At 52.4% G+C, this 15,198-nt stretch overlaps 2 protein-coding genes across 7 annotated transcripts in view; one reads left to right on the top strand and one right to left on the bottom strand.

Moving 5' to 3' along the window:
* Positions 1–11,685, bottom strand: part of EEF1D (eukaryotic translation elongation factor 1 delta) — a 31,978-nt gene extending 20,293 nt beyond the window's left edge. For 4 of the 6 annotated variants that reach the window (XM_075415431.1, XM_075415432.1, XM_075415433.1 and 1 more), the window contains exons 1-3: positions 11,586–11,678; positions 9,110–9,138; positions 1,288–2,528 (exon numbers count right to left, since the gene is read on the bottom strand). In XM_075415431.1, the coding sequence (XP_075271546.1) occupies positions 1,288–2,528 (1,241 nt within the window). In that variant the 5' untranslated portion in view covers positions 9,110–9,138; positions 11,586–11,678. Of the gene's footprint in view, positions 1–1,287; positions 2,529–9,109; positions 9,139–11,585 lie in introns of all 6 variants that reach the window. The other 2 variants (XM_075415436.1, XM_075415437.1) reach the window with 2 other exon arrangements.
* A 279-nt stretch (positions 11,686–11,964) lies between these two features.
* Positions 11,965–14,894, top strand: TIGD5 (tigger transposable element derived 5). Its single transcript, XM_075415206.1, has 2 exons — positions 11,965–12,117; positions 12,234–14,894. Exons 1-2 carry the CDS (start codon positions 11,985–11,987, stop codon positions 13,940–13,942), a joined length of 1,842 nt encoding a protein of 613 aa, XP_075271321.1. The 5' UTR covers positions 11,965–11,984; the 3' UTR covers positions 13,943–14,894.
* The last annotated feature ends 304 nt before the right edge of the window (positions 14,895–15,198 follow it).

Genomic DNA, 15,198 nt, shown 5'->3' with positions numbered 1-15,198 from the left:
TGCCAGCTGGCTCTAAGACGGACCTTCTGCTTGCCAAGGCCAAGCCAATCAGCGATGGTGGGAGCACCTCTATGACAACATATTTAATAAAGGAATGAACAAAAAAACCTCTGGGTGAGACGGCAGTTAGAGCAAGGAGTGAGATTATGCGAGAGAAACCACTCTGCAGACACCAAGGTCAGGGAAGAAGGAGGGGTGAGGAGATGCTGAAGATGTCGGAGCAGAGAGCCTTCCATTGCAACTCGTGATGAAGACCATGGTGAGGCAGGTTGTCCCCCTGCAGCCCATGGAGGTCCACAGTGGAGCAGATCTCCACCCGTAGCCCGTGGAAGGGACCCACACCGGAGCAGGTGGATGCCTGAAGGAAGCTGTGACTCCAGGGGGAGCTCCATGGGGAGCCCGTGCTGGAGCAGGCTCCTGCCAGGACCTGCAGACCCATGGGGAGGAGCCCAGGCCAGAGCAGGTTTGCTGGCAGGGCTTGTGACCCCATAGAAGGAACCCACGCTGGAGCAGCCTGTTCCTGAAGGACTGCACCCCGTGGGAAGGACCCACGCCAGGGCAGTTCGTGAAGAGCTGCAGCCCGTGGGAAGGACTCGCGTCAGAGAAGTTTGTGGAGAACTGTCCTCCATGAGAGGGACCTTCATGCTGGAGTGGGGAAGAGTATGAGGAGTCCTCCCCTGAAGAGGAAGGAGCAGCAGAGACATCATGTGATGAACTGAGCAGAACCCCCATTCCCCATCCCCCTGCACTGCTCAGGGCAGGAGAAGGGAGAGAAACGGGATTGAAGCTGAGCCCGGGAAGACGGGAGGGGTGGGGGAAAGGTGTTTTAAGATCTGGATTTATTTTCTCATTATCCTCTGATTTGATTGGTGATGAATTATACTCCCTTTTCTCCCCAGGTTCAGCCAGTTTTGTCTGTGACAGTAATCACTGAGTGATCTCTCCCTTGTCCTTATCTCGACTCTCGAGCCTTCCATCATATTTCCTCTCCCCTGTCCAGTTGAGGAGGGGGAGTGACAGAGCTGTTCTGGTGGGCACCTGGCATTTTATCCAGGCCAAACCAAAACAACACTTAACCTCTGGCACCACACAAATACTACCTTTGGTCAGGAGAAAGAGTTTCCCCCCCATTTACCCCAGCCCACGAACTCAAAACTGGCTCAGGAGCAGCGTCTCCCTACAGACACCAAGGCCACCCATCTTCCACATGGGGCAAATTCTTTCAGCTCAGTCCTGACCCAGTGGTTTTGCCTGTGCGAGTGTTACCCCAGAATAAACTTCTCCTACTTCGTTTCTGGCGCAGGCACGCTCGAAGCGTAAGCAGCTGGCTGGGAGGGTTTTACTGCTGCGGATTCCTGCATCCCTGTACTCTCTCTTGACATCTTCAGAGCCTCGGCTGCGTAGTATCGTGACTCGGCACGGTCATACGTCGGCTTATTAAGCCACACAGTTTCGCTGTCCTCATGCAGAAAATAGCAGGTAGGCGGAGGTTGCTCAGCAGCGCTGGGAAGCGGAGAGTCGGCGGCGATCACGCGCTCGACGTCCGCTTGCTTTCCAACATTGTGGTCCTTCCCTTCCTCGCGGTCCTTCTCCACCGCTTCGGGGCAGCCGCGTTGCTGCTGTCCGACTTTGCCCGACGGATGACCATCGAACATATTCTCGTAGAAGCTCTTCTCGGCATCATCGTAGAGAGGTTTCTCTAACCACACCTCCGACATGAGAGCTTGCAAGCTTGAAATCTGCGGCTTACCATTTACCGTCTGGTCTACAGAGCCAGGCAAGCCGGCAACGAAGGAAGAAGCAGATTCAGCAACGGCGTCTGGAGCTAAGCTTGGCGTAGCAGGAGTGGGCAGGGCTGTAACGTAGCCCTCATCCGGCGTTCTCAGCCCAACGTTGACAGCGTTCGACGGGATGGTTAGGACATTTGGAGGAATAAAGAACTGAGATCTTTCAACAAACCTCTCCTCGGCCTTATCAAAGTCAAACTTGTTGACCCAGACACCCTCAACGACGTGGTGACATGCAGACAGGTTGCCATGGGAGCAGGGCAGGGCTGCTGAAAGCACCCTTGGCTTAGGAACATCTCGGACAGCTTTGGACCTGGCCACTAACGGGGACTGCTCAGCAGTTAGCTCGGTCTCAGGCGTCTCCTCGTTCTGACAATCCGCTATTTTTTTCCTGTACACGTTCTCCGCGTGATCGTAGAATGGCTTGTCGAACCACACGCGGTCAGCTAACAAACCGGTCAGAACGGAGTCTAACTTGGAGGCCACACTTCGGGGTTTCGGAGAACGCTTCCGTTTCCTCTGTTTCTTTCCGTTCCTTGCTCTCTTCAGCTCTCCCTTGAATTCACTTTCCGCAGAGTCGTCATTGCAGACCCCGTTTACGGCCTCCACCTCCCGGCTCTCGTCGGGGGCCGCAGCGGCTAGCGTCGCTTCTCGTTCGTAATGCAGCCTCTCTGCTTCATCGTACTTGTGCTTGTCTACCCACACTTTCTCTACAGGGCAGGGAGGCTTCCTCGTCCTCATCTTCCAAAGAGTGGCAGCGTTAAAAGATAAGCACAACAATTGTAGTTGCAGCAAAACTAAATCAAGCAAGGGCATGCATCAGACTTTAGAGATTTCAGTAATACAAGAGTGTCAAAAGCTATCACCGTGCCGTTATTATTCATGGTAAAGAGCCTAAGCATTTAGCTGGATTTTTCCTTTATTATTAATTTCAATTCAAAGAAATTAAATTGCCTAAACATGCCCAGTTTCCGAAGCCAAAACAAGCTTCCTCCTAAAATACTTTTGCTGTTCTGACAAGCACTCTGCACATTACTATTTAATAATAAAATTTAAATTTAATACTTAAAATTTCACTTTTGGAGACAACTGGCATGAAAAAACCCGATGAGGTTTGGTTTAAATCCTCAGTAATGTAGAAGATATTTTTCCAAGCGATTAACCCTTAATTACTTGTTAGGTATTTCCAGCTAGGCACTGATTTGGGAAGGCAGGCTAAAAAAAAGGAAAGGTGCCCTAATTCTGGAGTGTATTTAGAGGTCACTGCTTACACTTGCATTTGTGTTTTGCCACCAGGAAGCCAGCAGAGGGAGCTGACTGAAAAGCTATGACTCCATTTTAACTTAAAACCCCACTTACTGGCAAATTAAAATCTACCAAGAGCTGGAGATCTCATGATTAATTTTGCTTAACAAAAAATCTCCTACCGAAATGAAAAATACTTCGTGTTTTCCTGCCCTACTCCTACCTTACTAGGAAAAAAATCAAGCAGTTTCAAGTATGTGTAGATAGGAAATGATACAAAACTTCCTTTCCAAGGACAGAATTTATTGTACTGCTCAAATATCTAAGGAGTAGGTAACTACCCCTCTGCCAAACACTACGTGGAGTTAAAAAAGAAAAGGGGTCTGAAATGAAGTACTTGTAAGCCAGCTCTCCCTTTTAGCTACCTACAGCTCCAGGTTTTACAGCTAGAAATTTATCTGCGACAGGCTGCCAAATAAAATTCACATACAGCTGAAATACCCTCCAGACTTGGGCTGATGGCTTGCAGCTCCGACCATTCCCAGAAGATTTTATAAGCCTGAAGCTCAGCGCTTGATAGACCAGTAAAAAAAATAAACTATTCTAAGTAAACACTTCTGCCTTTTTAAATTTTCAATTTAAATTTAGAGTTTAAAATAGTGAAGCAATGTAATACTATATTTCAATTACAACAATTACTAGGAGAAGCAGATCTTTCTTTTTCTGACTCAAGTTGCGAAACTGCTCCTCCGCCAGCTGGAAACACTATGATACAGCTAAAACCATTTAAAAATATCTAAACTGAAACTTATTTTGAAGCCTTTGCTTTACTTTACACTCTTCTCTTGCATTTTACACTAGTTATAGAGCAGGGAAACGCTTCCTACTATAGAAAACTAGAAATCAAGCAGTGCTTTCAATAAACATTATTTGTTACCATCAACATCAAAAGCACCCCAGCTGGCAGCAAACATTGCAAGGTAGGAGCAGTGCTATGAGCAAGCAGTAACTAAGGTTTTACTCCTCGGGGTACGTTCTGTTACTACAGCTTCCACAGCATTATTATCAAGCAGTGAAAAAGGGCACCACGTACGTCACGCGGACCGCAGACACGCCAGTGCCACTAAAGAGCCTGCACAGGTTTTGAGGTACAAGGGTATGTTCTTGCTGTACAAAATAAAAAATAAAAACCACTGAGGGGGCCTCGTACGCCTGATTGTCTCAGCTGCCGGACAAATAATTTAAGATATTTTTATATTCTTACATGGCAAACAGCATCCCTCTAAAAAAAAATAATCTTGACAGGTGATGCCAGTTTAAACGGGATTCTTGGAGGGTAACATCAAAGACAAGGCAACATCTGCTACAGCAACACGAGTCATTTGGCAGACTGGAAGAGGATTAAATGCTGCAAATTAAACGTGTTGCACACACAGGCTCTGCTCCGCAGCGCTCACGTTCCAAAACGGAGGCCATCTGGATCTAGCGGAGCAACCCGTCAGCACAAAATCCACGGGAAAAGCAAAACGCGCTGCTCAAACCGCACCGCGAGGCCGATACATCTGAATTTTTAGGTTACTTCGGTCGGTCAGGACTTCGAAACGGAACGTCGGATTTCTGCGTTTGCCTGGCATGCTCTGCTCGGTTCTACATTCACGTTTATTTGAGTCCTCCCAAGGAAAAATCACAGTTACAGCCTCCAAGGAGAGAGCCTTCATTGAGAATTCTTCATTAACCCAACGCAGGTGGTGTTCTCAGAGGTCACTAATTAAACTACTTCAGGAAAAATGTCTAGTGGGTGTAAGAATAAACCCAGACACAACTCAGTACAGCTCAAACTGTCACACCTTTAAATATTTAATTTGCATTACAACGATTAACATTTCCTATAGAAAGAGCATGACCATTTCACAAACACAAACTAAAATTTGGAGTTTGTTTTATTTTTTTAAATTATAGGTGATTTTGCTCTGGTCCTTGAGCAAACAGCTTCAAGCATCGGAACTGCAGCCCCCACATCGCCCATCTCAAGGGTGAGGTGCATTATTGAGGACTCCAGTTACCTGCAGGTTCTCTCTAATCACTGAACTGTGTTGAATCAAAGGGAGACAGAGGTGAATTTAACAAATAAACCTGTCAAGGTACGCTTATTTCCAGTGGAAAGCAGAAAACTGTGCAATAATCCCTCTAGTAAGAAGTAGCAGATCAGTACCTATATTCCCCTAATTTTCCAGAAAGTGCAAAACTCACACAACAGCTACAGAGTACTTACTTTTTTAGCTCCTATGATAGCATTAAGAAAAAAAAAAAGATACAAGTTAGAGAAAGTTTCCAGTTCTAGAGATGCAGCAGCTGGTCAGCAAGGACACCGCATGACAACAGCCACAGGTTATTATCCTATAGTTAACTTCCCCCATACATAATACATTTAATTAAACTTACAGCTAGTTAACTCTCTAGAACTACATTATCTTCGTGAACCAACGCCACGGACACTCTTCATTTAAATTGTTAATTTTAAATAACAAGCAATCAAAAAGCCACATATATCCAAAAGGATCCACCCATCACGACAAGGAACCAGGGAGGCTCCCACCCTGCCAACTGCCAGCTGGTGCAAAAGCGAAGCTCAGGTCCCTCGGTTTCCGGTAACTAAAACACCAACAGCAAATACTTGAAAGAATTCTGAAAACATTAACAATTATAATGTCAAATAGTGAATTCACATGATTGTAGTTATTTCTACCAGAAGTTAGCAATCCGTACAGCATTCTGTGAATGAGTTAGAAATAAAACACTGGCGCCAACACTCAGCCCACTGATTTTTCAGGAAAAGCATCGATACAACATGTGAACGTCTGCAGAAGCACTGAAGACTTTAAAAATTTAACCCATGAGGCTACACTTAAAGCCTGGCAAGACACAGCTCCTCATTTCACCAACATTACATATGAAAAAGGGTATTTCTGCAAGAAAGCAACACAAACCCCCAAGCCAAAGCAACCGCAAAGGTTCCCCCATCAAACCTGGCTCAGAGGAATTCAAATAATATTTTTTTTATGAAAACTATTACCAGGGAAAATATTCATAAAGGGAATTTACCACAACAAGCAGTAACACCATTTTCCAAAGCCAAGTCCAAGGTACTCGCAGCACCGTTTTGTTTCCACGAGGGACCAAACCTTAGGTTCAGTTATGATGAAGACCAGATTTACAATGAAGTTTACGAATAGAAGCAAAAAAAAACTGAAAAAAATAAATGTCATTTCCACTCAGCGTGCCTAAGTTTTCCCCAGAGGAACCTGTGAGAAGTCATCTACAAGGATTTTAATTACCCAAACCATCACCTGAGAGCCGGTGCAGACAGCCTGACGAGAGATGAGCTGCAGACCATTAATACCAGACCAGAGCACTCCCATTTCTCCCAGCACACAAATTTACTCCAGACGAGACACAAGTTCACAATCCTGCTTCAGCCAAGTCTGCTAAATCACAGTACGCCGAGCGAAGGGAGGATACCTGATCTGACAAAGTCTGGAGGGACAAACTTACCTCTTCAAAGGTTCTGGAAGAAATTTAAGCTGCCTTGGACTTCTTGGGAGCCTGCACCGCATTCACACCGCTCGCAGTCTGGACTGGGGCAGCTAACATCGACCACCCCACCAAACCGTAGCCTTGCGTGGCTGTTTCGACGCTTTCCACCTGGTATTTTTATCCACTGCCCAGTAACATTGTTCAGAAATTAAGCAGTTTTTCATTTAACTGGCAGTCTTTTAGCACTAAGATAAAGGAATAGTTGGAAGCAGAGGCAGCAAACTTTAAAGAAGTGTTTAAGAAACAAACCTGTGAGTGGAGTGGAAAAATTTAAGTGCTCTTACTGCACGCACCAGAGACCGGCTCCTGCGTAGCCAGGACAATTTGCTTTTCCAGTGACAGTGCAAATAACCTATTAAAGGTTTTACAAAGCATCAAGCCACTGGAAAGGCAAATGCTATTATCAATATTTACCGATGCTAAATAATCAAACATTCCCAAGTGACAAAAAAAAAAAATAATGACAGATCAATGTTTAGACCTCGCATGGACCATTAAAGAGGGCTTACAAAAACACAAAAGACGACTTTTTAATTATAGCTACTGCTTCAGAGCTTTGGGCTTGGTGCTGTCTCATCACGACGTCCTGGGTATTTCAAGCCAGAACAAATCCATGCTGTACTTCCAGCGCCGCAGGGAAACGCAGCAAGTTAAAAATAGGCAATAAAAAGGTCTCTATTGTTGTACTGTAAATCCAAAATCAGCTTTGGACTCCAGCTATTTGACTATATTATCCCCCGAAGTCTAGCCACTTTTTAAAAAAGTCAGCGAAACAAAAAGCATACGATGCAATACCCGAAGGTTGTAGCCAAAAAAAGAAAGTTAAGCCAACTCCATTTATTGGTTTAATGAAAGCCACTCTTTCTCTTCTGTCCATGAGAAAGCTAGATTTCTCCTGAATTGAGAGGCCTACAAAATAAACGTGTTTTTCTGGGGGGGGAAGGTCTATAAATAAGCTGGTCACAGCCTCCCAGAGATCTGAATTCCATCGGGCCCTGCACAATTTCTTGCACTGGAACCGAACGGTGATTTTAATTTCGGCTGCGTGCCAGGCCGACCTGTCAGCTCCCAACCAGGCACAGCAGGTCAGGCAGCGCCACGATTTGAAACCAGCTCTCCCAGGAATAATTTAACAGTTTGATGTGGTTTAAAATATTTCCGACAGCCTTGAAAAAGTATCTTCAGACGAGCATGAGCAGCAAATCTCACCCGTGACTGATTTCTGGAGGTACGTGACAGCTGCTTTCTGCAAGCCATAACCAAGAGGGCAAGATTACAGTCATTGTTCAGCTCCCTTCTTCAGGAAAAAAGCATCAAAAACGGGCATCAGGTGGCACGGGATGATGGAGCTTGCTGTGGTTTGACCCCAAAACCACCCCATGGACACAGCCCCAAAAAGCTGGGCAGGAAAGTCTTGATTTTTGCAGCTTCAAGCAGCAATCAAAGCAACACCGGTCGCTCTTGCCCCAGACCAGCACTGATGGGTTCTCACTACAGGAGTTTCCATCCCAATCCTCCATCTGCGTATTTGCTTACATGCCCCTGGCACAGCTGACACTGACCATGGTTATATATTTAGCGCTCGTGTCCTATCGCATGTCACACCAGTCTCCCCATCAGAAGCTCCTGAACACTCACCCCAGCAGCAGTCAGAAAAATAAAGGCAAGAAAACCCAGAAAGGGCCCATTTGATTTCGGAGACAGAGCAGAGAGAGGAGCAAGAAGGTCCACGGGCACCAGTCTGTTGCATTCTCAGCCTCAGAGCAGCACCTGGGCTATGCCACGCTCGAGACGTCCGCACTGCCCATGCTTTCCTAGCGAAATGCTTCTCCTCTTCCCAAAACTGCTCCTGTTGCAGTTCTGCACAAAAGCCAGAGCCATTTCAGCTGGGCATTTAGGCACCAGACACAGCTGCCTCGTACCTACCTGCTCTACAGCAAAGGAAAGGCATCAACCCTGCCCTGCTTCCCGCTTTTTATCATTTTTGGTGATTTAGAGTTAAAAGAACCGAGACTGGTTTCACATCAGAGGGTCTGATGGCCTCTTGCAGTGGAAGGGAACAAATCCACCCCCCTCCTCAGTGCTGGCGCTGAGTCAATACAGGCAGCTAAAGCAAAAGAAAATATTAACACTTGTGTAGTGTTGCTCTACTGCCGGTTTAACTCCCTCAGTTGGCTCTCCCCTGACTCGCCAGCAGCAGAGCTGGCAGCTCAAAGCAGCAGGACAGAGTCAGGAGAGGGACTGCCCTCATCACCTTCGTTATAACATGAAGCTCCACACTGACCTTTAGCCAGGGAAGCAACGACTCCCAGCCTCCATCACCTAAAAACGCGACTCTTCGCTTCCAGCAACGACGCTGGTGATTGCTAACGAGGAGATAATCAAGGACATGGGAAATCAGCAGTAGGGAAAGACAGGAAAGAAGTCACCTTCGCAAGGAAAAAGCAAAACAGTTGAAAACAAGCAGAGAAAAAAAGGCATACCTGCAAGGTCAGGGAGAGAGAGGACACACCTAGAAAAGGAGAGGAAAGAATTACAACTGTACGGCCAGGCAAAGTTATTTTCTCCTCCATACAGAGCACGATGGGAGTGTGAACATCAGATTACAATCAATTCCAAAACATCATGATCTAGACGTAAAAGAACAAAACCATTTTGATTTTGGTGAACACCTGGAGGAGGGGAGGAATGACAGATCACAGAAGCCTCAGCAACTTCAGCTACTGCCGTAATCCTTCACAACCCCTCAGAGAGCACGCACATCAGCGGCCTCGGCACAGCCACTCCTCCTTGGCTCTGTCCATTCCCCAAATATAGTTTTGAAACAGGTATTTCCTGAGCAACAAAAAGGAAAAGCAGAAAGAGCAGGACAGGCTGCCAGAGGCACTGCCAAGGTTACAGAGGGGTTGGGAACACCAGGACAAGGAGAGGGAGAGGCGAGATGAGCAGAACCCACGGAACAAGGGCAGGATGACATTACGGGGCTTCCAGCTCCAAACCAAGTTTGAAGAGCCAGCTAAGGGTGCTGGGCCATGGGCTGGATCAGGCCGCTGCTTCAGTTACAGGGAGCTGCCAGCTGCTCTGTGCCAGGACAGGGCAGCAGCTCGAGTCTCCCTTTGCAGCAGGCAAGTCAACAAGAAACCCTTGCCAAGATCATAGAAGGGTTTGGGTTGGAAAGGACCTGAAAGATCATCCAGTTCCAACCCCCCTGCCACAGGCAGGGACACCTTCCACCAGATCAGGGTGCTCCAAGCGCCGTCCAACCTGGCCTTGAACACTGCCAGGGATGAGGAACCGGTAGAACAGATCCCCCGAGTCACCCAGAAACGCTGTGGACTGGGGCAAAGTCCCCTAAACTCCCCTCCCTGCCAAGACAGGAAACACACTGATCCCCCAAACCTGAAGGGGTGAAGCTCCAGGCAGCAGGGGTATCCCCCAAACCAGCACCCCATCTTTTCACCCCTCCAGCTGTGCACCTTTGAACAGCTTTAGGCAGACCTCCATCACCAGCCCAACCTGCCTTTACACCAGTAACGGGGTGCTGCTGCAACCACCTACCCAGAGCCTGTGAAGGGACCCCACAGAGAGGGGAAAACCCTACATGATCCCCTTCCCTGGGTCTGGGAGGCGAAGAAGGTCCTCACAGATAACGAGCCACCCCACCCCCAGACCTCCTTTCCTGGAGTATGAGGGGAAAAGAAACCCCACAGGGAATAGGGGTGGGTCCCCCACAACCCCCTTCCCAGATCTATTAAGGAAAGGGATCTAGGAGACTGTGGGGGGCAGGGGGGTGTATCACCACACTAATCCCTGGGATTTTCCGTAGTGAAAAAGTAATTTTGAAGGGCAAGAGCACCCTAAGCTCTCTTCCTCAGGACTACGGGAGGGGGAAAGGTACCCCACAAATAATGGGCTGAGGAGGTCATGAATCATAGAATGGTAAGGGTTGGAAGGGGATCTTAAAGATCATCTGGTTCCAGCCCCCCTGCCATAAGCAGGGACATCTTCCACCACACCAGGTTGCTCAGAGCTCCATCCAACCCGGCCTTGAACACTGCCAGGGAGGGGGCAGCCACAGCTTCTCTGGGCAACCTGGGCCAGTGCCTCACCACTCTCAAGGTGAAGAATTTCTTCCTAAAATCTAATCTAAATCTGCCCTCTTTTAGTTTACAGCCATTTCCCCTTGTCCTATCACTACACACTCTTGTGAAAAATCCCTCCCCATCCTTCCTGTAGGCCCCTTCAGGCACTGGAGGGCTGCTCTAAGGTCACCCCGCAGCCTTCTCTTCTCCAGGCTGAACAGCCCCAACTCCCTCAGCCTGTCCTCGTAGGACAGGTACTCCAGCCCTCTGATCATCTTGGTGGCCCTCCTTTGGACCCGCTCCCAACACAGCCATGTCCTTCTTGTATTGGGGGCTCCAGAGCTGGACGCAGGACTCCAGGTGGGGTCTCACGAGAGCGGAGTAAAGGGGCAGAATCCCCTCCCTTAAGAAGGTGAGGAAGCCCCACAGACGATGGCGGAAGCCCACAACCTCCCTTCTCTGAGACTGTAACGGGAGAAGAGACTCCTACGTATGATCAGCCTCCCCCCCCCATGAGGGAAAGGGCCCCAGCGACAATGAGGGACCCCCAGGCCCCCCTTTCATGGCTCACGAGCGGCAAAAGGCCCCGTAGGTAACAAAGGGACGATCACAGCCTTCTCCCTGGGGACTCTGAGAGGAAAACAGGGACGCAAAGGACCGTGAGGAGCCCTCTCGACCCCTTCTCTGGGCCCCTGAGGGGGAAAGCCCCCCCACAGCTCGTGAGGGGCTCCCGCGTTTCCCCCTCCCCGGGGCTGCGAGAAAAGCAACGGACCCCAGAGACCCCCGAAAGCCGTATTACCGAGGCCCACGGCGGGGATGAAGGACCCCCACGCCCCAAAGGGAGCGGGGAGCCCCGGGGGAGGGGGGCAGCACTCACCGGCAGCACTGGGCCCGGGCCAGGCCTCAGGCGCCTCCGCTCCGCTCGGCCTCCACCGGGCAAAGGGAGGCGGTGCGCGGCGCGCGGGGGGTTGTGGGGGCGGCGCGCACCACCCGCGGCGGGGGGGGGGTCGGGGGGGGAACGGGCTCTCGGAGGGAGACAACGCGCCGCGCTCACAGCGCGGGCTGCCTCCCCCGCGTCACGTTTATCACGGTAGAACGGGCGGGTAGCGCGGGGGGGGGAAGCGGGGTGTGGGAGGGAAGCGGGGAGGCACTCACCCCCCGTCAGCGCAGAGTGGTACAACCCAAAAGCAGTGGCGGAGCTGCGGGGGAGAGTCCAACACGGCAAGGGGGGGGGGGGGGGAGCGGCGCAACCGAATCACTGGAGGGGGGGCGGCGCATGCGCGCTGCGCTCCGCCCCGCCTTACCGGCCGGCTCGGGGCCGGAGCGCAGACAAAGGCGCCGCACCCCCCCCTCCCCCTCCCCGGTTATAACGCGCACCCCCCCCCCTCCCCCCCCCCGGTACCAGCCCATGGCTGCGGCGGCTGCTCCATGCCCGGGGGGGAGCCGGAACCGGAGGGTGGTGGCGAGGGGGGTCCGGCCGTTATGGCGGGTGGTCGACGAGGAGGCAACGGCACCTCGGGCGGGGGGGTGTCGGTGAAGATGGCGCTTCGCCGGGCCTACTCCATCAAAGACAAGCTGCAGGCCATCGAGCGGGTGAAGAAAGGCGAGCGGCAGGCATCGGTGTGCCGGGCTTTCGGGGTGCCGGGGGGCACGCTGAGGGGTTGGCTGAAGGACGAAGCCAAGCTGCGGTGGTTCCTGGAGCAGCTGGGGGGTGAGGTGGGCACCCAACGCAAGAAGATGCGCTTGGCCAACGAGGAGGAGATCGACCGCGCCGTCTACGCCTGGTTCCTCGCTCTCCGGCAGCATGGCGTCCCCCTCTCCGGGCCGCTCATCCAAGCTCAAGCCGAAGCCTTCGCCCGGCAGATCTACGATCCCGAGTGTACCTTCAAAGCCAGCCACGGTTGGTTCTGGCGTTGGCAGAAACGTCACGGCATCTCCAGCCAACGCATCTACGGCGAGGGCGGCCTCCCCGCCGAGCCCGAGCGGGCTCCCGCCGCCTGCCCTGAGACCTTGCCGACGCCGGTGGCCGACGCCGGAGGTTACGGCGACGAGCAGATCTACAACGCCAACGTCACCAGGCTCTACTGGAAGCTGTTGCCGGGGCAGGCCGGCGGGACGACGACACGGCGACGGCTGGCTCCCCGTGAACGTGTCACCGTGCTGCTGGCTGCCAACTTGACCGGCTCCCACAAGCTCAAGCCGCTGGTGGTCGGGGGGCTTCGCGATCCCCAAAGCCTCCGCCATCACAACCAGGACAAATTCCCCGCTTGCTACCGCTACAGCCGCAAAGCCAGGTTGGAACCAGCCCTTCTCCGGGCTTGGTTCTTTGAGGACTTCGTGCCGGGCGTCAAACGTTACTTGCGACGGAGCTGCCTGCAGCAAAAGGCCGTGTTGCTGCTCAGCTCCCCGCCACCCCCCTCCGGGAAGGGCCCCGAGGAATCGCCCCCGCTGCAGACGCCCGACGGCTCCATCCGTGCCCTCTTCCTCTCCAAGGGTCCTGCCGGGAGCGGATCGGCCGGAGGAGGAGGAGGCCGAATCCCAGCCCCGCTGGAGCAGGGGGTAGTGTCCGCCTTCAAGCAGCTTTATAAGCGGGAATTGCTGCGCCTGGCCGTCTCGTGTGCGGCCGGCAGCGGCGGCGGCGGCTCCGGTGGCCCCATGGACTTTGTGCGGTCCTTCTTCCTCAAGGACATGTTGTACCTGGCCGGCCTCTCCTGGGACCTCATCCCCCCCGGCTCCATCGAGAAATGCTGGCTGCTGGGGTTGCGTGCCGCCTTCGAGCCCCAGCCCGGGGAGGAAGAGCACGGAGACCCCCCGCGTGGGGAGGAAGGTGGCGGGGACAGCAAAGTCTTTAGCGACTTGACCCACCTGGCCGCATTGGCCTACAAGCGCTTGGCTCCCGAGGAGGTGGCCGACTGGTTGCACTTGGACGACGCGGCCCCGGGTACGGAGGAGGACGATGGGGAAGAGGACCCTGAGGAGGAAGGCCCCGGAGGCTGTGGGACGGAGGAGGATGAGGAGGAGGCAGCTACCGGAGATGAGGGTGGCAGAAGGGGTGGGGAAGGAGGGGACCCCTTGTTGCCCACCGCTTGGGAAGCCATCAAGGGTCTGGAGACGGCGCTGCGCTGGCTGGAGGGTCAGGACCCCCGGCAAGTGGGGCCGCTGAAGCTGGTGCAGCTCCGCTCCCTCCTCAGCATGGCCCAGCGGCTGCACCGCGGCGGCAGCCCTGATTCCTAGGGCGAGGCCACCTGAGACCTCTCGGCTACCAACCGCCCCGCTTGGGGCTGGGGTGGAGGGGATGGACACGGGGCTGGGGACACCCCGGTTGTGCCAGGGGGCTGGCGGCGGAGGTGCCAGCTCCCCTCACCCCTCCGTCACGGGCGGTCCCCGGGGTTCAGGAGGCCCAAAGACCCCCGAGTTACCCTGGCTAAGGGAGGGGTTTACAATTTAGGGCTAACAAGAGGGGTTTTTTTTGTACAACCACCCCTCCGTACGTTGCGTATTCGAGGGTTGTTCCTCACCCTAAGTCTACTGAGGTGGTGCTATTTTTTATATCCCGTGAGACTGAGCAAGGGTGGCACCTCTAGAAGGGAGTGGAAGCCCCCACCGCGCTGCCTGGTCTCCGGGAGAAGAGGCGAGGGAAGGGGACCTGCTCGGCGTCACCGCAAGGAGCCAGGACGATGAGGGAAGTTACGCCGAGTAATCGCCCCGCATCTCGGAGTGGGGCTGAGGTGGGCACGACCGCCCGGACAGGGACCACTCCTGGGGTGCTGTAGGGCAAACGTCCTGCCCTGGAAGAAGCTGGTGAGACCCATCCCGCTGCCAAAATGAAGTCCTGTTAAACTGGGGAGGTTTGGGACTGGTTTAAGACAGCTTTCTTCATGCACTGGATTAGGAAAGGGACACTTGCGTGGCATCCAAGAAACTGCCGCGCCCCGGAGGGGGTCACCTCCGTGGTGAAGGCTCCCGGCACTGCATTGAAATATCGGAGGCATCTGATGTGAATTTCGCAGCTCTCGACCTGATTTTGGATTCAATTTTAGCCCGCTTAGCCAAATTATTGAAATGAAGTAAAAAAAAAAAATAACAAAACCCAACTCATCAGTGCTGCCGTACCCCGTGTCAGCAAGGCAAGGTGGGTGTTTCTACCTGTCGGGTCTTTGTCTCCTAACTTCAGAGTTTATGAAAATTAAATGGATTTTTATTCCCACTTCGGGGTTGTCGTCTGTAAATGGTCACGCGGAGCCATCCCAGTGGGGTGGGAGGGGGTGACAAAATGGGGACATCCGTGCGGTTGTGTCCTCTTCGTGTGGTCTTCTCCATCATGTTCCTCGCCGCTCCGCAGCCCATTTAACGTGGCAGGACCAGGCAGGTGCCCGAGCTGCTGCGACTGCTCCCTAAATTTACTTTTTTTCCCTTTATTGATAGGGTTCAGTTGCCAATAAACAAGGCTGCTGGGGAATTTGGGCAGCAGCAAGGAAAAAAACCCACAC

This window comes from Opisthocomus hoazin, chromosome 3 (assembly GCF_030867145.1).
Source record: "Opisthocomus hoazin isolate bOpiHoa1 chromosome 3, bOpiHoa1.hap1, whole genome shotgun sequence".
Lineage (NCBI taxonomy): Eukaryota > Metazoa > Chordata > Aves > Opisthocomiformes > Opisthocomidae > Opisthocomus > Opisthocomus hoazin.
Note: the sequence above shows the minus strand (reverse complement) of the source record. Positions and strands in the feature narration are given on the sequence as shown.